At 40.2% G+C, this 22,584-nt stretch overlaps 1 protein-coding gene across 1 annotated transcript; it reads left to right on the plus strand.

The window, feature by feature from the left end:
- Positions 1-2,081: 2,081 nt before the first annotated feature.
- Positions 2,082-22,405, plus strand: LOC147323310 (speckle-type POZ protein). Its single transcript, XM_086303606.1, has 10 exons — positions 2,082-2,217; positions 11,767-11,967; positions 12,059-12,180; positions 13,638-13,789; positions 13,930-14,057; positions 14,143-14,320; positions 14,416-14,471; positions 17,331-17,453; positions 18,648-18,790; positions 20,661-22,405. Exons 2-10 carry the CDS (start codon positions 11,890-11,892, stop codon positions 20,803-20,805), a joined length of 1,125 nt encoding a protein of 374 aa, XP_086159732.1. The 5' UTR covers positions 2,082-2,217; positions 11,767-11,889; the 3' UTR covers positions 20,806-22,405.
- The last annotated feature ends 179 nt before the right edge of the window (positions 22,406-22,584 follow it).

Here is a 22,584-nt window from a genome sequence, read left to right on the forward strand (position 1 = left end):
TTTTAAACTTGTTTTTCCAGGGTGGAATGATTGTACAGCATACATGTTTAAAGACTAAGTGGATACAAGTGGGCAGCATGGTCGTATGGGGTTTAGCACTGTTGCTTCACAGCAAGAAGGTCCTGGGTTTGAATCCATCATCTGGTCGGGGGGGGTTTTCTGTGTGGAGTCTGCATGTTCTCGCTTGCTCCCACAGTCCAAAGACATGCAGTTACTGGAGTTATTTTAACTGGTGATTCAAAATTTCCCATGGTTATTGGTCTTTCTTGCAACACATTGGTGACCATTGGAAATATATATACTCTCCCACTAATATTTGGTTAAATGCCCCTTAGCAGGTTGTGTCTCAACCATAACCAAAGGGTTATGGTTGAGACACAACTTGCTTGTGTCACAGATGCCTGTGTCACAATTCTAGCTGGATATTTAATCACTCTTTTTGGAGGAATTGATGGAATTCTCAATAGGGTTGACATTGGAGTTTTGAGACAGCCATTCTAGAAGCTTAGTGTTAGCCTGCTTTATTGATTCCAAAATCAACGTAACATGTGTTTGGGATCATTTCCCTATTGAAACACTCAGTTGTGTCTATGTTTCAAACATCTAACTGTTGATTTAAGGTGTGCAATGTACCAGCACCACTGGGAGCAGTCCCAGAGCATGATGCTACCACCAGCATGCTTGACAGCTGATACAGTGTTCTTAGGTTTGAAAGCCCAACCTTTACATCTTGAAACATCCCTCTGTTGTTGTGGCCAAATAGCTCATCTTTTTCTCATTTGACCATAATACTCTTCCCTAGAATGTATTTGGCTTGTCCATATAGCAAATCTAATTCTAAATTGAGCTTGAAGGTGTCAGATTTGGAATAGATGTGCATTCTTGGCCAGAGCTGTTGTTCTTGAACATCCTAACCAATTTTCTCTCTTATCCGAGGGTCTTCTTCCAGACCTTGGCAAAATGAGACATCAAAATAAGTTGTACTTTAATAAAGTTTGAACTGATTATCTTGGATAGTGCCGTTGTTTAGAAATGGCTCCAAAATACCTTGCTAGCTTGTGTAAATCTACAGTTCATATTAAATCTTCAGTGAGCTACTTGTACTTTCCTATTGCTCTGAGTGTTGGACACTGTAAAACCTTAAGCAACACATAAAAGATTTAAGTGAGTGTATGTTTATATTTGAGCCTGTATGTACAATGTTGACCCTGTGTCGATTAGAGAAAACTCAAAAGACTTAGAGACTTCCATCTGCCACTGAGGGTGCTTAAGAACTTCTACTCCTGCACCATTGAGAGCTTCCTGATGGGAAACATCTGCACCTGGTTTGGGAACAGCACCAAGCAGGACAGACAAGATCTGCAAAGAGTGGTGCACTCGGCTGAACGCATCATTCGATCAGAACTTCCTGACCTGCTGTCCATTTACACCAAGCGGTGAAAGACTAAAGCCAGGAAGATTATGATGGACCTCTACCATCCCAACAATGGACTCTTCTCACTGTTGAGGCCTGGGAAGCGCTTCTGCTCCCTTAAGGCCAAAATAGAAAGAATGAGGACGAGCTTCTTCCCCCAGGCTATTCGGACCCTGAACCAGGTGTAGGACTGGACTCTGCCACACGCATCACATCACCACACGCACTCTGGTTTTTTGCACACTTCTTATAATTAATAAGTTCTTCTTTCTTCTTTCTTTTTTCTTTTTTATTCATAATTTATTTCATGAACTGTTATTTGCACATTTTTACTGTAAATTTCCAAGTTAAAACCTGTAAATTTTGTAGTAATCTGTAAATCTTACTGTCATTTAATGGTCGGGTATTGCACAGCAATAAGCATTTCACCACATGTTGTACTGTGTATGGCTGTGTGTTAATTCAGATAAAATTTGAATTTGAATTTGAAAATGGAATTAAACTTGTGCACCCAGAATACTTTTGTTGTTGTACAGTCATTACACCCCAGAAAAGAATAGTTCAAACAAATAATTAGGCTGAAAATAAATAAGCTGAAAATCACCGTGACATGATGATAAGTGTTTATGAACTTCAGACCACATTTATAGATGGATATATAGCAGTGGTTTGTGAAATTACTCCCAGACAGCAGGGTGTGCTATTTGTGAGACACTGCTATAGTGGTCCAGCTCAACAGCCAGCTAGCTAACAACAACACAAGACTCCGGCCAACTAGCGTTGTAATTAAATCCAACATTAAGGTGAGTCTAGCGGAAAATAAAAAGAAAGCCGTGAGATAGGGATTAAGGACTTAAAGAAACACGACAAAGGTAGTCGTGTAGCATTTTTAGCTGTAGTTTGCGCAGTTATTTCCCCGACCTTTTTGTTTGGCTTAGGTTAGCTGCTAAAGGCAAAGGGCTAACTAGCCAACTAGCTCTCCCCGCTTAAGCTGTGGTGCTATTGGTGCATTGTCTGGATTACCGGCAGGATTTATGTATTAATAGCTATGCCAGAGACTGTCACGTTTCTTTTTTATGACCACAATGGTCTGCATTCGTAATTAAAATGCGGTGCCATTTCAAAACGAAATACCGGTGTCGATTAGTGCACATTGTTAGCAGGTTAACTACCTGCTACTGTCACCGCCTACATTAAGTGAGTTTAACTTCCCGGCATGAACTAAATTAAAGTACAGGCTCTTCAACTTCAAAGAAATACTCAGAAAAATACCATGTTTAAACTTTGTGGTGTTGCATTCAATTAGATTTGGAATTCACAACTGGGCCTCCGTCATACTGTTTATTGGAGTCATTCACTCACTGCTCAGTCAGTGCAGGCTGTTTTAACTCGAAAGGTTTATCCGTGGAAGTGCTCATGTGGTTATGACTTGTATTCCTGTAAAGTGTATAAACCATGCTGCTCACAAAGTGGTGAGGTGACCAGCTGTCAGGGATTATTGTTTGGGTGGAAATTGTGAGTCAAAGTTCACTGTGAACACTGATTGCCTTCTCGGTTTAGGCACAAAGTAATGAATGAGTCAGGTCAGTGTAAACAAACAAAGTCTTAAACCAGTCGTGTTATTTATGTGTTTATCTCAAATCTAAAGGAGGACGTCTACATCTCTGATGCAGCTGTGCTGTATTTCTGGCAGGTAAACTGAGTTGTAAACTGTGGCTTTGAGAAACTTTGTTTTTAAGAAGCCTTTCCCCCCGCCAATCAAATAATTTATCAGAACATAGACTTGCAGCTCTATATTTAGGTGATGCTGAGTATTACTTGCAGTGCAGGGCTGTCTTGCAGCAGTTGCACTGATTCCAGCAATGCATTTCTTTTGCCAAATCAAAAACCTGCTGTGCAGCAGACTTGAAGTGGCCTTTAATCTGTTTTTTCCCTGAGCTCATCTTTTTTTTTTTTTTTTTCACCCCCCCTATACTTAACTCAGTTGAGCTGAGTTCACCTTCAGTGGGATCACCCACTAAGAAAAATCCACTGCCTGTGAGCTTTCATTGCTATTTTGTTAAAAACGCATAGGTTGCAGAGTGACTGCTGCAGCTGAAATCTCAAATAGGTTTTCAACTTAATGCATATGATTGTGATTTCTGAGTCACAAGCATTGGCTTCATCCCTAGGAAGGGCTCAGTGATGGGTTTAAATTACTGCAATCAAAAGAACATTTTAATTAATATTTGGGTGATTTTTATTTAAAAAATTCAGACCACTCAGTCAGACCACTGACTGTTGTGTTAATGAATGGCATCTGTGCTACTTAATTTTCCCTTCTTACATAATAGACATGGTTGACATGTCAGGATTTGCGCTAAAGGGATGCACTCTGGGTTTATTAGCTCATTAAGATGTAGGGGATTATGTATTATTATGAGCACACTGACCCTAAATGCAGGTCTATGTTAACTTATTTCATTTCAGTTGAGTACTGTGTGGTTAGATAAATGTCTCCAAAGGATCATTTAGTTTTTGAGCTTCAAACCCCCCCAAAACTAAACCAATGTTTGATACAAAATTAAGCAAATTGAAAACAGTAATGCTACTCTGATACTCCCATGTGTCTTTGGAGGTTAAGACAATAAGTGTATCTGTTGGTAACAATATGAACCAGGTGACCAGTGATCTTAGCAATGCATTGAGGCCTGTCCTCCCTTTAACCCTCATGTACGTGGTGAAGCGAGCGGGGTTTTGCTCGGGAAGTACAGACAGGAGCCGAAACCTGGCTGCTAATGCTTTTTCGCCCTGTCAAATCCCCTTCAGTGTAATTGCGGGTCTGCGCAAAGTTGAGGATGAGAACGAGGCAAGCTGATCGCTGTAGCAAAATCAATAGTTCATACCTCTCCGAGATTGAGTTTTTAGGAAAGGAGGAGCACCGTGACCGAGGGCAGAATATGAAATCGCTCCCACAGAGGCCGAACACGCGCCCTGCAATCGATCCCCGGTCCCTGTACCAATTATAGTTTTAAGGTTTTCTGTGGCTTACTGCAGTCCTCAAAGACCAAAGCTTTGGAAACAGACATTCTGTTCACTGACACTTCGACAAGGCCTGCAATTTTTTTTTTCATCCCCCCCGTTGAAAATTGCTGTCTGAAATGCCTCCAAACCTCCAGTCTTTAATTTAGAGTAGAGATTGATTTGTCCTTTTTTTCGTCTTCTTTTTTTTTTAAGTCAGGTGAGTAAAATGTCAGGAAACACATAACTGCCACAGTGTGTATTCCACATCTCCACAGGTTTTTATTTATTATTTTTATCACCTACAAATAAAACATGTCCAGTATACAGCAGGATCATTTGCATTAACTGCATTTGGTCTTATTTGAATAGGAAAAATATTACTAATAGTTTTTACTTGCCATTGAAAATGCAGCAACAGTTACACTTTTCTTACCATGATTTTAATCATTTATTTATTTTTATCGCATATCCACCTTCATTTGTTGGTGATGGACTCAGTCCTCCTTTGCATAGCGCTGCACAGATATACGGAGAGCTTGTTTCTGCTTGACTCGTTGCATTTCTCTTCCTTTGTCTCTAAAATATCCTGAAGGTGCTCTTTTGGATTCAAGTTAGACAACATACTTTTTGTCTTAGTTTTTGCCCCCCACCCCACTTGTGATTTTTGGCACTACGCTTTGGGTAGTTCCTCTTCTGACAGGCTTCTGCAGACTAGGAGTCATTCATTGTGCCGTCTATAAACACCTTAGCTCTCATGCAGTCACACATCCTCACAATCCCACATCCAGAGCTCCCAGTGTTGGGGGTTTGCTTTGATTGTGATAATTCTGGTCAGGCGCAAACCAAACATACTGGACCCCATCTGAGCTGAGCAAATTTACCGCAGTCTCAGCTGTCCTCTCAATATATACCAGGATCGTTTTTTGTGTTCGCAAAGTAATCGTGGAGTTTTGTGTTGAACTCAGATCCACTTTATAGTCTATGTCACCCTTTGCCAAGATTTGTTTTCCTATTATTTTCTTTTTATGTTGTGTAGTTACTCGGTGGGTTTTTGTAGCCAAAGCTGTCACGTTGGATGATGTCAGCAGCTCTGTGAAGTTTGGCCTTTTTTGTGTTTGAAAATTGAAAAGGCTTGACAAATTGGCAGGTTAATGGAGTTTTATTTCCTGTAACATCTCCCAGGCTTTGAATGTACTTTTGCAATCTGCTGTGTTTTGATTCCAGGTGTTATTATTGTAAGAGCCTTGCCCTACCTTTTGCTAAAATGATTGGACTGTATATTGCCAATATGATTATAGTTGTCTTACACAATACTGCTCTTTTTCTGCTTACATTTTTTTAAAGAAAAGACCTAAGCAAATGAATAATACTTTTTAATTTGCTTATGCCCCTTATGTTACCATTATAAATGGACAATATGGTGGTGGAGTGCTTAGCACGGTCTCCTCACAGCAAGAGAGCTCCTGGTTTGAACCCGCTTGCTAGCTGTAGCTTGTCTGTATGGATTTTGCCTGTTCCCACTTTACCTGCATGGGTTTTCTCCAGGTGCAATGGCCTCCTTCTACAGTACAAAGACACACATGTTAGGTCTTTCAATTTATTCTAAAACTAGGTGTAAACGTGAGTGTGACTGGTTGTCTATCTCTATGTGTGGGCCCTGTGATAGCCTTGAAAGCTGTTCAGGGTGCACCTTGCCTCTTGCCCAGTAACAGCTGATGAGACGCTACCTGAGTTGGATAAGCGGTTAAGATAGATGGGTGTAACGTCATAAAATAAAACCTTTCTGACAGTTTACTTGAAATGTATGAACACTTTGAATGTATGAGCCCATAACTAAACAACCAGAAGGAAAATGGTTAAGATAACTGGACTCTAAGCTGCAGTCAAGCACAACAGCATGCTTGAGCCAAAGCGATGTGAACGATAAGCTACAGCAAACTAAAGGAAACTGCATTCCTCCAGTAGGCGTTAACACATTGTTTTTGTCCCTGCCCTTACATCTAAAAGCTCTGCTGTACTTTTTTAAATATGTCAAAAATGTTAACATGGTTATTAGGGAATAACATACATTAGCCAGGTTAGCAGTTGTAGCATTTGTCTTTTAACATTAATTGCACAGGCTCAGTGGACTGCCAGAATGAGTTTTAGTACTTCCCCCTAACTGGTGATAAGTGTTTAGATTATCAGGTGTAAATTAAGCTGCATGAATTTATCACAAACCCTTTGACCTCTGTGAATGACATTTTAAAGTTACACTATATAAATGGAAATGATTCAGTATTTTCACACATCACAAATTTGTCACAAAGGACTTTATAATCTGCACAGCACGTGTCATCCTCTGTTCATAGGCCCTCCATTCAGAGATGGGAACACGCCACAAAAAATATTTGACAGGATACTGACAAAGACCAAAGAGACTGATGCAAGTTAGTATCAAGAGCTTTTTAACACCAAGTCCTAATGAAACAGCTTCATCTGAAATACAGCAAACCAGCTGCTGCATGCAACTTGCAGTGTACACTAAAACAACACGAAAACTTGCCAATTTCAAATAAGATAAAGCAACAAACCTTTTTGAAATAGGGTTGCAGCGTACTCCTTCTATTACTTGTCAGTGACAAATCTATAAAAATGTCTTAACTGTTAGGTGTGTTGGATGAACAATTCCTGCAGTAAATGCTGTCATATAGTGTGCTTCTATAACCTTCCTGACAGCAAAAGGCACTCTCTGTTTCAACTGCTGTGTGGCTTTAGTGCAAAGCTACAGCAGCAGATAACGTCCTGTTTAAATTAGCAGTAACTCTGTTGCCACGTTGACCAAAAAAGAAAATAATAATAATTAATTACATGCACATATAGCTTTATAGACTCGCTGTAGACTGAAGAAATGAGGATTGTCAGTTTTTGGGTTGAGCAATAATTGTTTTTAAAGAAAATAAACTCTAAGACCTGATAGGCTGATGAGTTCAGCTGTTTCGTTATGAGTGCACTACCCTAAATCTGTGTGTCTTGATTAAGAGGTCCTGCAGCTCTTGAAATGTGCAGAACGTAAAGTTTCCATACAGTGTGCATCTTCACCTCAGTCCACAAATCTATATTTGATTGCTCTCTCACACCTCAGTTTGATTTTCTTTTGTCTCCATCCAACCTGTTTTCATGGCAATTTATCTTGGTGAATAGTTCCTTGGACGGTGTTCCATCTTTCATTCGCTGCCTGTTTTTTCTATTTGGCCTCTCTATCACTTTAAGTTTAATTTTCTTTCTCTGTACTTTCTTCTGTGTCTCCATCTTGCCAGTTGCCACCGTCAAAAACATATGAAGTATCATACCCCAGGAGAAGACTGAATTTCAGCCAGCTGTCTTGACTGTCTGCATGCCTCAGTACATTGAGTTGCTGTCATGTGATTGACTGATTGGATATTTATGTTAATGAAAAGTTACATATTACAAAGCCTTAAGTATGCTGCTGTAGTAGAGCTGGGCGATAGAACGATAACGATATGTATCGCGATATAACTTTTACTCGATAGAGAAATTAAGCTATCGCGATAGACCTCGCCGCTCTTGTCCTCTTAAAAAAAAAAAAAAAAAAAAGGTCAGCCAATCCAAATTAAGTAGCGCAGAGCCGAACCAATCACAGCCGCAGCGTCACGTCGCGTGACTTGTTACGTACAGCACAAGTGCTAAGCCGCACATGTGTTTGTTTGGGAAGCAGGCAGCGGGTAATGGAGCCAGCGCGTAATGGAGGAAATGAGTGTGCCGACTAGAAAAATCAACCGAGCGTGACCGAAGAGAAAACAGATGATGGTTCCAATGCCGGAGAGATTGTCGAACGGAAGAGCCATAGAAGTTCCGTAGTGTGAAGGTATTTCGGCTATTTCAAGTCTGACAAAAAACAGAGTAGCGTGCACTGTAAATTGTGCCGAAAGCAAGTCTGGAAATACAATAAACTGGTGCATGCATCACACTGTGCGCCACGTTATTGTTTCGGTGAAATGAATTTCTACAATACTGTTACTGTTAATTCTACTCTCTGCAGTGTTTAAATGCTTACATATACACAGTTACTGTCCCTCCACACATACGACTCGGTTCTGCTTCTATGCCCCAGCTTTGTTTACTTTTTCCCACCGAGGCTTCTAGACTTCTGATTGGCCAACATTTCTGCACGGTTAGGAATCTAGCGCCACCTGCTGCTTTGGCATGTTCATAGCAGCGTTTTCTTTCATTTCTGCCTTTATGTGTGGACGGGATTATTTTTTAAAACGAAAACGGAAAATCTCCGTTTTCAAAAATACCCGTGTACGTGTGGACGTAGCCTCAGTGTCTGACTGGAAGCGCTAATTCGTCATTCGGCTTTTGTCAGACTAAAGTAACTGTTAAAACTGTTTGAAAAGCTAAGCTATACAACAAGGAGAGATTGAGAATTTCCTTTTAGTTCTCAGTTTATTTGATATTGACAAAGGTTAGTCAGTTTTGTCTGTTCTTCTGTAAAACAAACTAAGATTTATTTTTAGAATTAATATTTTGTTTCTAAGTGGAATTGACAATTTAGTCTGTTTCGTTTGTTCTATTTTGAAACTTAAACGCTTTAGTGGCTGCCTTTTGTGTAGTTTGCAATATTTGCCTTTATTTATCTGAAAAAGTCTCATGTTCCTTAAGTACATCTACCCTGTTGAACTTATTATGGGAAATAAATATTTAAATAAAAACAAGCTGCTGATTATTTCACATTTTACTTGTGAGCAACGGCACATTTAAATCTTACAAATATAGTTATTTGGCTTATATCGTGATAGATATCGTTATCGCCTGAAATGAAAAAAACATATCGTGATATGAAAAAATCTCATATCGCCCAGCTCTATGCTGTAGTAATGAGCTCAGCTGATTTTAACCAAGGTTGCTAAGGAAACATGGATAGTCATGAATATCCATTGCAAATCAAATACTAAAGTTAGTCCTGAATCTAGTATTTAATTCCTTGAGCCTTGAAGAACTTTCACTGTTGGCATCTCACCTGTATTCGGTGTAATTATCAGAATCAGAAAGCTTGGCGGTCCCAACCTTCCCACTTGTTACACCAAGTTTTGGTCCCAAATTGAATTTATGGATGAAGACGTAAAAACATTAAAGGCTCCGCGTGTGAGACACCGGTAGAGACGGATGAACGGTTCAAGGACTGTTGAAATGGAAATAAGAAATGGGGGGGATGGAAACAGATTAACAGAGATTCGTGTTGTGTTAACACAACACCAATAAACCAGAGGCACTCGGAGGTAAACACTGCAAACACTGTCTGAAACCACAGAAAAGCTCCTCAAATGCGTTATAGATGCAAAGGCATACAGGGAAGGACTTGGTCCGCAGCAAAGGGCACGATATTTGGAAAAGTTGAGGTTTATTGGTGGTGCAGATCCAAACGAATTGACTCCTTCATTTGGATCAATGACGACCTGGAGAGTCTTCCGTCTATTGCATATCCTGATATCGTCAACTATCTGGTTTTCTCGCCAAGCCCATACACAGCAGAAGACCTTAAATCTTATAAAATTTGGAGGCCTATAACCAGATGGTGTGTGGATGGGTGAGGGAGATGCAGTATCAAGTCATCAGCGACAGATGTGTTGTGAATGCCAAAGTAAGTAATGCAGTAACATCTTTAATCAACCAAACCTTAACTGTATGATATCATCCCTTACCAAAAAGTAGCATAGTTCGAGTATATTTTATTAAGTATGCTTAACTATAGAAAAAGAAATGGGCAGAACTAATTTGAATGTTGTCTAGATTTTTGCCTTGTAGATCCTGGTTTAGCTTCGCTAACTGCAACCGCCTCCTTTCCTCTAATAACTTTCGGCATTGTTCTCCCTGATTTGTAATAACTTTTGGCAGTCTATAAAACTGCAAATGTTTTTCACAGTCTGACCGATTGGTACAGCCATAAACACGGCAATAATTCACCATTTCCTTTCGTTCGACGTTTAGACTCTGTTTGATTGCGCGCGCTTTGTTTAACTCCAGTATCTCCAATATGGCGACTTCCAGTTTGATAACGCACCGTGAAAACCCACTATACAATTCTGTGTTTAGATGTGGGGAACTATTTTTTTGTGTTATATACCATATAACATCAACAAAACTAGATTGTTAGATCAAATTTCAAAGCTTTTTAAAGCCCCGTTTGTCTTAATTTCCCACAAAATAAAAAAAAATAAACGGATATTTATTTAAATCTTTTAAAGGGCACCTACAAAAGAGGCGAACGGTTGTATTAAACTTTCCTTAAAGAGGGAAAATATTGCACTTGTTCTTTGTCTTTTCAGTTGTGGATTGATATTTGACTTGTAGGTTTTTATTGATGTTTAGATTACAATAGAGACATGAAGCAGTCAGGCCCCTGTGCCTTATGGTTGACACCACCTTTTTACTAGGAGAAATGGGGAGTTTGGAGTTAAGCTTTGGACTCTTTGTTGTCTTCCAAACTTCCTCAAGCTGTTCCCGGGCAGCTTTGGGAGTGTGTGAATGTCAGGGCAGAAAGGCTTCTCATGAGAATCTTGGATTAAAAGAAGATAATCAATATAAACACTTTAATGTTGTGGCTTATTTGTGTGTAAGGAATGAAGTCTGTTCTGTGTGTGTGTGTGTGTGTGTGTGTGTGTGTGTGTGTGTGTGTGTGCATGTACTGATCTGCATGGCGCTTCTGTGTGACTTTAAGTTAATTAGGGAGCGTAGCCAGTGGGTCCAAATTCCTAGCACAGTCCTAGGAGACGGCTTGTTTATTTACAGTTCATTTTTGAGACTTAATTGCAGCTGCAGCAGTTATTGATCTTAGAACAGGCATGGTGCCATCGATCTCCTGCTGTCCTCCAGTGGGTCAGGGACAATTCATCTAACTCCAAGCCAACAAACCTCAGTATTGTGCAGCAGGGGCCACACGAATGAAATGATATTCGGTCTCACCTAGATTAATGAAAGATCCAGCGCCAGTGTCCTGTCTCTGTGAACACTGTATGGCTTAAACTGTTCCAGGGAATAACTTCAAATTTGGCTCAAATGTTCAGGCTAAGGTCGAGGTCACTTGCAAACTTTTACTTAAACTCAAGGATAGCTTGATCAGAAATTCAAGGTCCCTGCAACCTCCCTTTTTATTTTTTATTTTTTTTATCCACAACTCATGAATTCATGCACTAGTCTCTACAGTCTGGATATAAACTGCAGCTCAAGTGGTTGATGGAGGCATCACAGTAAAATGTTTTTTTTGGTTGTTTTTTTTTGTACAGTGTGTGAGTGAAACTTAAACATTTGTATGGTTCAGACTAATTCATCACATTCTCTGCCTGCAGGGGGCAAACAGCTTCCATGTGACACGCACCGATGCAGATGGACGTCTGGGCTGAACACTGACGAGTGGAAGTGACAGATTCCTCTTCCTCACCCTCTTGCCCCAAACATCTGTCACACTGGCAATGTCAAGAGTCCCGAGTCCCCCTCCCCCTGCGGAAATGTCCAGCGGGCCTGTGGCCGAGAGCTGGTGCTACACTCAGGTGAAATGACTCTTGTTTCAGGCTCGCTGTCTGATTGAACCTCGGATTAATGAATCTAAGCCTTTTCTGAATGTATTCTTCCTTTTAACAGATCAAAGTGGTGAAGTTCTCTTACATGTGGACCATCAATAACTTCAGCTTCTGTCGTGAGGAGATGGGGGAAGTCATCAAGAGCTCCACCTTCTCTTCTGGGGCCAATGACAAGCTGAAATGGTGCGTCAGAATGAGGGCTGCTTTGTTGCAAACATTTGGATAATCCCGCTCAGACTGACACACACAGATGTAATAATCTGTCTGATGGAAGGCCTTTCAAGCTGTTTACAAACAGTCAAGCAAACTGCTCAAATATCATTTCAGTTAGAGCCATCCAAGCTCTAAGCTCTCAGAAATCTCTCACTGTGGATTCTCATGGAAATCCAAAAAAGCGTGGCTAACATTTCCTTATGTAGCATCCTAGCTTTAATCAGATTTCTTTTTAAAATCTCTTAATCTGTACAAACGTAACATAAATGTAGATTTATAACACAGGTTTAGCCTGATTTAGCCTTAATGAATGACCTCTAGTACAACTTCAATAAAAGAGCCTTATACACCAAAACAAAGAAATCATTAAACTTTCCTGGTGTGCAACTTCTGCACTTTCCTTGCACAGCATAATAGTCTGGTTAGTAGAGCAGGGCGATATGACCAAAAATATTTATCACGATATACATTTGAAAATTTGCGATAACGATATAACTGACGATATAATTGACACTAGACAAAATGCTTTACAACTCCACAACTTTGATGGGGGTTTTTGCACTAATAATGTATTTTCACTTAAACAAGCAGCTGTTTTTTATGTGCATTAAAGTTATATAAAAATTTAACAGTGCAACTGCAAATTCATTGCTGACAGTTTAACCAAAAGGCGTTTCCAGTGGAAATTGGCCGACATATCCTGAGCACAACCATGTATAAAATCCACAAAACTTAAAAAGAGTTTATACACACACACACAATACGGTAATATTATGTTGAAGCGCAGTACGTATCACTCCGCGAGGCTCCTGCCTGCCGAGGGAGCAGCCGTAATGCTCCGACAATCCATCAAGCGGTGTAGCAAAGTCGTTCTAAAACATTTGACAGATTTTTGAGCGTGTATCACATAAAATTGTTTCGAGGTCAGTAAACACAACCAGAGTTCATACATAAGGCACACGGGATTATGAGGGGCACTGTCGATTTTCAGAAAAATCAAAGGATTAATTTTAAGTGTGCCGTATTTTCCAAACAACACTGTAATAACGACGGCCTGCTAGCATGCTCTACCAAAAATAGTGTTTTGTTGTGTATCTGACGAACGAAAGCTAAACCAGTTCCACACCACTGTCGTTGCAGCATTTTTACAAACCAATTCTGGTTCATCTGTTTCATTCAACGATCCGCTTTTGCTCTTCTCATTCTGCGTCGCCGCCATGTGCGTATGTAAACAAAGGCACTGCGCATGCGCGTTTTACCCATATTCTATCGCGATATTTCATTTTCCTATCGTTGCCCAAAATTACACCACTATTACCGTGAACGGTATAATATAGCCCAGTCCTACTGGTTAGGAATGACACATACTAATAAGGGTTAATACATTTTTACATTGACCTTCTTGTTGAATCTTCTGTCCCCATCAGGTGTTTGCGGGTGAATCCCAAGGGCCTGGATGAGGAGAGCAAAGATTACCTGTCCCTCTACCTGCTGCTGGTCAGCTGTCCAAAAGCCGAGGTGCGTGCCAAGTTCAAGTTCTCTATCCTCAACGCCAAGGGAGAGGAGACCAAAGCCATGGGTGAGTACAGAATATTCAGTGAAACAGACACATTTTCAGATTTTGTAGGCGTTAATAATTTTTCTGCATTGAGCTTTTGTAAAATAGTTTCTTCTTAGACTTTCCTTATCGTGGCTTCTCTGTGTCTGCTCTGTCTGCAGAAAGCCAGAGGGCGTATCGTTTTGTCCAGGGGAAGGATTGGGGTTTTAAAAAGTTCATCCGGAGAGATTTCCTCCTAGATGAGGCCAACGGCCTTCTACCTGATGACAAGCTCACGCTCTTCTGTGAGGTACGTGGCTACATTTTGCTGTTGCCTTTTCTTTCTGACCTTGCATTTTTGACGCATTGCATTTCATTACATTTGTCCCCTTGAGGTGAGTGTGGTGCAGGACTCTGTCAACATTTCTGGTCAGAACACCATGAACATGGTAAAGGTACCCGACTGCCGGCTAGCAGACGAGCTGGGCGGCCTGTGGGAGAACTCACGTTTCACAGACTGCTCCCTGTGTGTGGCTGGCCAGGAGTTTCAAGCACATAAAGCCATCCTAGCAGGTACAAGCGTCTTCTTCATGTTTATATATTGAAATTTATTCAAGTTTTTGCTAATTAGCGCCATGACTGCAAGTTGTTCTCTTCCTGTTTCCTAGCACGTTCCCCAGTATTCAGCGCCATGTTTGAGCACGAGATGGAAGAGAGCAAAAAGGTAAACCCAAGGTCCCAAAGCTTTTTTTTTTTTTTTTTTTTTTTTTTTTTTTTTTTTAAATCCTCAGATTTTCACTGCCGTGATGTGAGGTTAAAACGAGTGAAGGATTGCGTGCTGTCAAATGGCTGCAGCACAGAGCCGTTTGGTGAAACTGAATGATAGCACAGCTGAAATGCAATTGTCCTGCCGATCTTGGGGGTCAGGATTCATCCTTCACTGACAAAGCTGCAGATGCACAGAATAGCTTTTTTTTTTTTTTCCTTTTTCATTTTTGCACAGGTGAGTGTAAGAAGTGAGATTGCAGGAGTGGTTGGGATAAAATGGCCTTTATGAATTTATTAAATTACAGATAATACTGAATTCAGCCAAACTGAACCCTTTCAGTAATTTAACCACAAATGCCTATGGGTATTATTAAGTGACTGCTAATGTAGGTATAAATAATGGATCACACTAGGTTGATATGCAAGACAGTCTCACACTTACTTGATGAATATGCAAGTGCACTCCAAATATTTCAATAAAAAATGTTCTCTTGCTCATGTAAAGCTGCTTAATTACTGATTTCTGCATCTCAGCAGTATAAATAATTTTTATTAAGAATGAGGTCATTGTTTTTGACCCAGTGTGCTGATCTTCTCCTGGACCTGTGCCCCTCTGAGCAGCTACATGTTAGACGCATAGTGGACTGTGACTGTGTTTAAACTAGAGCTGGGCGATATGAGATTTTTTCATATCACGATATGTTTTTTCATTTCAGGCGATAACGATATCTATCACGATATAAGCCAAATAAGTATATTTGTAAGATTTAAATGTGCCGTTGCTCACAAGTAAAATGTGAAATAATCAGCAGCTTGTTTTTATTTAAATATTTATTTCCCATAATAAGTTCAACAGGGTAGATGTACTTAAGGAACATGAGACTTTTTCAGATAAATAAAGGCAAATATTGCAAACTACACAAAAGGCAGCCGCTAAAGCGTTTAAGTTTCAAAATAGGACAAACGAAACAGACTAAATTGTCAATTCCACTTAGAAACAAAATATTAATTCTAAAAATAAATCTTAGTTTGTTTTACAGAATAACAGACAAAATTGACTAACTTTTGTCAATATCAAATAAACTGAGAACTAAAAGGAAATTCTCAATCTCTCCTTGTTGTATAGCTGAGCTTTTCAAACAGTTTTAACAGTTACTTTAGTCTGACAAAAGCCGAATGACGAATTAGCGCTTCCAGTCAGAGACTGAGGCTACGTCCACGCGTACACGGGTATTTTTGAAAACGGAGATTTTCCGTTTTCGTTTTAAAAAATAATCCCGTCCACACAAAGGCAGAAATGAAGGAAAACGCTGCTATGAACACGCCAAAGCAGCAGGTGGCGCTAGATTCCTAACCGTGCAGAAATGTTGGCCAATCAGAAGTCTAGAAGCCTCGGTGGGAAAAAGTAAACAAAGCTGCGGCATAGAAGCAGAACCGAGTCGTATGTGTGGAGGGACAGTAACTGTGTGTATATGTAAGCATTTAAACACTGCAGAGAGTAGAATTAACAGTAACAGTATTGTAGAAATTCATTTCACTGAAACAATAACGCGGCGCACAGTGTGACGCATGCACCAGTTTATTGTATTTCCAGACTTGCTTTCGGCACAATTTACAGTGCACGCTACTCTGTTTTTTGTCAGACTTGAAATAGCCGAAATACCTTCACACTACGGAACTTCTTTGGCTCTTCCGTTCGACAATCTCTCCGGCATTGGAACCATCATCTGTTTTCTCTTCGGTCACGCTCGGTTGATTTTTCTAGTCGGCACACTCATTTCCTCCATTACCCGCTGGCTGCTTCCCAAACAAACACACGTGCGGCTTGGCACTTGTGCTGTACGTAACAAGTCACGCGACGTGACGCTGCGGCTGTGATTGGTTCGGCTCTGCGCTACTTAGTTTGGATTGGCTGTTCTTTTTTTTTTTTTTTTCTTTTTTTTTTTTTTTAAATTTTATTTTAAGAGGACAAGAGCGGCGAGGTCTATCGCGATAGCTTAATTTCTCTATCGAGTAAAAGTTATATCGCGATACATATCGTTATCGTTCTATCGCCCAGCTCTAGTTTAAACTAGATAAGCAGATAAATGATGCCATTAAATGTTTTTTGTTTTGTTTTTTTACCACTTGAGGCTTTTATACGAGATCAAATCTGCTTTATTTCTAAATGTTTTTGAGCATCCTTTAACACAGTGTGTCTGGAGAACTGTAATGGGCTTTATGTTGGCCTTAGTAACGCTTCCTGTGATCACAGTTAGTTCAAAATACCACAGGTTCATTTCCTCTGTCTTGGTTTCCCTCCACTGGCTCTACGTTCATTTTTAAGATTCATTTTAAGATTTTATTATTTCTTTTTAAAACCTCTTAATGGATCAGCACCACTATATATATTTTTGCACGTGACCTGCTGAACTACATGTTCCTTGAGGTCGCTGAGGACCGGCTGAAAGTCCCAGAAACCTGTCTGAAAACCAGGGGTCAAGCTTCATCAGCTATCATCCCCAAATTATGGAATTATTTCCCTGTACATCTTTGCCTGTTTTCAAAAACGCATCTTAAAACTCATTTTTATTCCTTGGCTTTTAACTCGAGGAATAAAAAAAATGAGAAAGTGTGTTCTTACCCTCGTTTATTATTGTTTTATTGTTCTGTGGTGCTTTCGTGCTTTGTAACTCTTGGTTTTTAAAAAGTGCTTTATAAATAAAATCAGGTTGGATTTAAATTTTTCTGGTGTGATACAAATGTGCTGTTGAAGTGCAGTTAAAGCTCATGTCATCGATGCTTCATTCAGTCTCCATCCCTTGTGTCTTGTCAGAATCGTGTGGAGATCAACGATGTGGAGCCCGAGGTTTTCAAAGAGATGATGTGCTTCATTTACACAGACAAGGCTCCAAACCTGGACAAAATGGCAGATGACTTGCTTGCAGCAGCTGATAAGGTAATATAAGAGTGGGAAGCTGCTACCCGACACTCTGTGGATGTGGGAAAGCCTGTTGCCTGTTTGTAACATGGCCACATACTCAGGATTTCTACAGTTTGAGGCACCTGCACGTTGAGGCCACAGAGCTCGTGCGTGACTAGTGTTGCTGTTGGCTTTCTGTGAACATGAATGGGATAAAATAAAATTACAAATGACTGAATTGGTAAAACTCAAATACAACGAGCCATTTTCTGGGGTTTTTAAGGCTCGGAAAAAATTTGATTTACCTGCCATTAGGGAGTAACCTGGTGTTCAGTGTCTTTCCCAAGGGCACCTTAACATGTGGGGATTGAACTGTCAACCGGTGCAATTAGTGGACAATGGAGGAATTCGAGCCCACTGAGCATGTGTATGAGAGACCTTTTGAATCAAGCCCACAGAGAGCTTGGATCGAATTCTGTTAAGAAAAAAAAATCATTCGGGGGGGTTGTGACCCTCAGAAAAACTGCATTCATCAATTCACCCCACCTGCTTCTGCAGTGACTGTGGCTATAAAACAAAAGGGCTTTTTTACAGAGTGTGCGTCACATGACCAGTGCAGAAGTTACTGTAATGAGGTTTGGATGCTACCACACAGCTCAGCACTGTTTCTGAGGGCTCTCTGTCAGTTTTTGGAGAATAATGAACAACTACACATGAAATGTTTCATCTAACATGTTTTTTCCCTCCTTTCTTCTCTTGATAATCTAGTGCAGACAAAACCTTATACAACTACAGAGCTTATAGACTGTAATTAGTCCTAAGTATATTTTGCAGAGCGAGCTTTCAGAAATCCCTTGAGGTAAAGATAATTAGTTGCATTAATGCATGGCATGATACAAGTGTACCCAGTAAACCTTTTCCCAGTAAGACTTTATGATTTCAGTGAACAGTTGGATGATTTAACGCTGATCTCACTCCTCCATGACACCAAACGTGGAGCTGGCTTTGAGACAGTTTCCCTCAGAGGTCGAGCATTGAAATGTTTATATCCTACTCTCCTATTTATCTCTTTAAAACATAATATATTTTATAGATCAGACCCCACTGACAACAAGACGAAACGAAGCTTTGTGTTTGAACACTGGAATGGTCAACTGTGACAGCAGAGACCACATAGATACTGATGGAGAAGAGGAAACTGCCAATCTTCTTGTATCCACTCTTTTACAGTATGCTCTGGAGAGACTGAAGGTCATGTGTGAGGACGCGCTGTGCACTAGCCTGTCTGTGGAAAACGCTGCTGAGATCCTGATCCTCGCTGACCTGCACAGCGCCGACCAGCTCAAAACGCAGGCTGTCGACTTCATTAACTAGTAAGTTGAAGAAAAAAGAGCTCATCGTCACATGCAATAGGGTTTCCAACACCTTTTTCACGCACTCGCAGGTCCTCCACATCCACTGTACATCCTGTCTCTGTCATGTCAGTATGGTTCTTGTCGTTCTTCTTTATCTTGGAATCATTACAGGTAGTACCTGAGCTCGCCTCATCTCTTGATGGCTCTGTGCCAGTTAGTGATTTTAATTTCACATATGCCCCCGTGGAGTGGTCTGCCTGATATTATTAAACCCTGCCATGGCTTTCATAGGGATCGGGGCAACCTGACTCCTCACTAGTCTGTTGTCACCTCCTCTGTTGACTGAAAGTGTGATATTAACACACGTCTGTGCTGATGGTGGGCTCAGATATTACTATTATCTTTCTTTCTTTTTTGTTAATGTAGGGCCGGGCGATGTGGCTCGACAAAACATGATTTAACAACATTTCTGCTAACATAATATAATATAATTATATCTTTTCAATATGGACTTCTTTGTCCCCAAAACATTTTTCCATCAGAAGGATTCAAACTCGCTGTGTATCCATAGAAGCATAAATGAAGGGAGGATGTTGTATGATTGAGGAACTGCATTAGCATGTGATTCCGCTTAACTGCTACTATGTGTCCATTTAATTGTTATTTATCGGGCAAAATGGGAGAATGAAAGAGTTTCAGTTTGTGGTACAAAAGAAAAACTGAGTCTGCTTTTGAATAGGAGACAACAGAATGAAGTGTATGGAAGCAAACGGCTAGTTCTGTGACCGTCAGGGCTATAGTCTGTATGTACAGGTGTGGTCAGATGTTTCCACAAGCCTATGTAATGGTGTTCCCAAAGCTCCGACCTCAACCCTGTTGAAAATTTGTGAGCTAAGCTTAAGAGCTGGGTTTATGCCATGAAACTACTCTGCCAAGACGATTCAGGCTGAATCATGCCAGAAGTTTGTTGATGGTTACCAAAAGGTGCAACTTGCTAAGGGACATTTAACCAAATATTAGTAGAAGGTATGTATATATTTGAGGCTGTATGTGTTATTTTCACCCTGTGTGGATTAGGAAAATCCAAAATTAAAATTTGTGCACCCATCTCTCTTTTTTTTTTCTTTTTTTTTTAAGGCATAAAAGATGAGAACGAAATCATTAAAAATCATAAAATTACCATTACGTTTACACTATGTTTACCTTTAACTGAAAGTGTAACAGTCTGTTGGGAAAATGCCCATCGCTTCCCTTGATCTGTGACCTCTGTGAACACTTCACTGATGACTTTGTGCTCTCGCTACTTTCAGGTAATAATGAATAAAAAGTATATTAGAAAAAAAATTGTCACTATAATCTCAGTCATGATGTGGGATTACACCGGTTTAGGCTTCCAACTCTCCCTTAAGCTTTAGTTGAACTCCTGATTCTGGCTCCTACTTTAAGGATAAACTTTTAACTGGAAATGGAGATTTTGTATCTTTTGAGCACTATTGTAAACCAGCAGCTGGAGTCACCACAGCCCAGCAGTCATTCCTGTTATCATTCTTTGAAGTCTGAAGGCACAGTAATTGGAGTAATTGGAGCATTGTTGTGTAAATTTTCCACAAAGTCTGCATGATAACTAAAAATTGGCAAAGCCACACGCTCACCATCTGACAGGGAAATTTCAGTCAATCAGCCTCAAGCGGACCTTGGCAGAAGTATAACACCTGTAAAATGGTTTCACGCAGTCTGTACTATTCACAGGAAAATTGGATCCAAACAATCTGCCATTATTTAGGATTTCCAGGTTGCCTGTCTGTACATTTGTTATGCATGTGTTTACTTAAGGAAAACTTGATTTGTAATCTTTTTTATTTTCTTCCTTTCTCATCTCATCCACCAGCCATGCTGCAGAGGTGATGGAGACAGCAGGCTGGAAGTCCATGGTGGCGTCTCATCCGCACCTGGTGGCTGAAGCGTATCGCTCCCTGGCTTCTGCTCAGTGCCCTTTCCTCGGACCCCCACGCAAACGCCTCAAACAGTCCTAACAGTCCCACAGGAAGGCATCCACACACACTCATACAAACTCACACCTTTGCACATACATGCACTCACAAAAACACACAGATCCCCCCCCAACCCTCAAACACACAGGGACAACCTTTCCCCCTTGCTGTTACCTACTACACTACCTACAGCCTCTCCCCAAATCTCCCCCTTCTGCCCCATCCAGAACCTGCTGTATTTAGTCTCTTCTAAAGATGGAGGGAAGGAGGAGGAAGAGAGGGAGAAGTGGGATTGTTAAGTGGATGTTTTGTTGTTTACAAAGGAAAAAGAAAAACCCACAGCACCCTCTCCTTTCTCCTCGGCTCTGGTTTAGTGAGGTCTCTTTTCCGTGAATAAATCCAAAATCCTTGGTAGTTCCTACTTTGGAATCTGTTCAGGAGGAAGAACTGGACACATGAACCCAACAAGAGCCAACCGTTTTTGAAACTTGGAGGCTTGAAGGACTATTGCAGATAAGGTCTTTTAAGTGTCTATTTTATCACATGGCTTCTTTTTTTGCTCTGTTCTTAGTGTTTGGAGTAGAGCTGTGAGAGAAGCCCAAAAACTAAAGGACACGTGGGCCTGTGAGGGACTAAAGAAGATGAAATGGGCCTTTCAAACTAGAAGACCCCAAGAAAGACAACCAAGGGCTAGTCAAAAAAACAAAAAAGAAGCAGCAAGAGCAGATATGGGCCTAAAATCATCAAATTTTCCCAAAGAAAGTGGGGAAAACATTGCACTAAATTCACAGGTCACCCCCGTGTCAACCCTTACCAGCAGTAAAGTAGAAATACTGTAGGCAAGCACACATTGACGCAAGCTTCTTGGACTAGAGACCCAGCTGGACCACCAAGAACAAGTACCCTTTAAGAAGATTTATCAGCAAGTGACAAAAAAAACCAACACATGATCTCCCATGTAGAACTCTTCAAACTTCATCTGCATCTCTTTTCATTTGTTTTGTTTTGTTTTTTTTGTTTGTTTTTTAATTAGTGGAGAAAACCAGTTTAAAAAGGATACGGAAAATAGCAACGCACAACTGGATGTCATTCTTGGGGAAATTTGTTTTGTGTCTGGATCTCTTTGTAGCCCTTGAGAGAAAATGATGTCCAAGGTGTAGACAGACAAACCTACTAGAAGACAACAAAGGGAGGTTAAGAAATGGTTACATTAGAGTCCGATAAGGCGTGTCGATGTTATTTTATGAGAGGTTTTTTTTTTTCCCTCAAAAATGTTATTTCTATTTTTTTTTCTTCATGGGAATTTGTACAGACACCAGTGCTTTTGAAGCTGTGTTTAAACAAAAGCATTTTCAACAGAGAAATTCTTTGCAGGCATGAAGACTGAAGGGAAATGAAATTGAAATGAACACGTTTTAATGTTCAGAATAGACATAATGTGAAACACATGCACACCAAGGTAAAACCATATGAAATACATTTTTGAAGTTATCATTTTAACCTGGTGAAAAATGGTAATTGATAGAAGGAACCATTGTTGTTTCTTTCCTGTAGATATCGCTGAATATGAGAAGTGACACTTAGTTGTTGCCATTTTTTGTTCCCAAAAGAATAAACCACAACTATTTTGTATTGAATGCAGTGCAAGCTTTGTCTGGGTATTTCTCTCTGAGTTATGTATGTTGTAGTCAAATGTTTGCTTAAAAGCACATAAATCTCCAAAGGAAAGAGAATTTGTGGAGTTTTGCCACAGAAAAATATTTTGAAGTGAGCACAGACTGTATCCTAAATGTCTTAGATCGTTAGCTATTAATTATTATA

This window comes from Aulonocara sp. 'chitande type north' Nkhata Bay, linkage group LG8 (assembly GCF_057382095.1).
Source record: "Aulonocara sp. 'chitande type north' Nkhata Bay isolate Kocher_YH1m ecotype deep benthic linkage group LG8, A_spYH_male_GT1.1, whole genome shotgun sequence".
In the NCBI taxonomy this organism is placed as follows: Eukaryota; Metazoa; Chordata; class Actinopteri; order Cichliformes; family Cichlidae; genus Aulonocara; species Aulonocara sp. 'chitande type north' Nkhata Bay.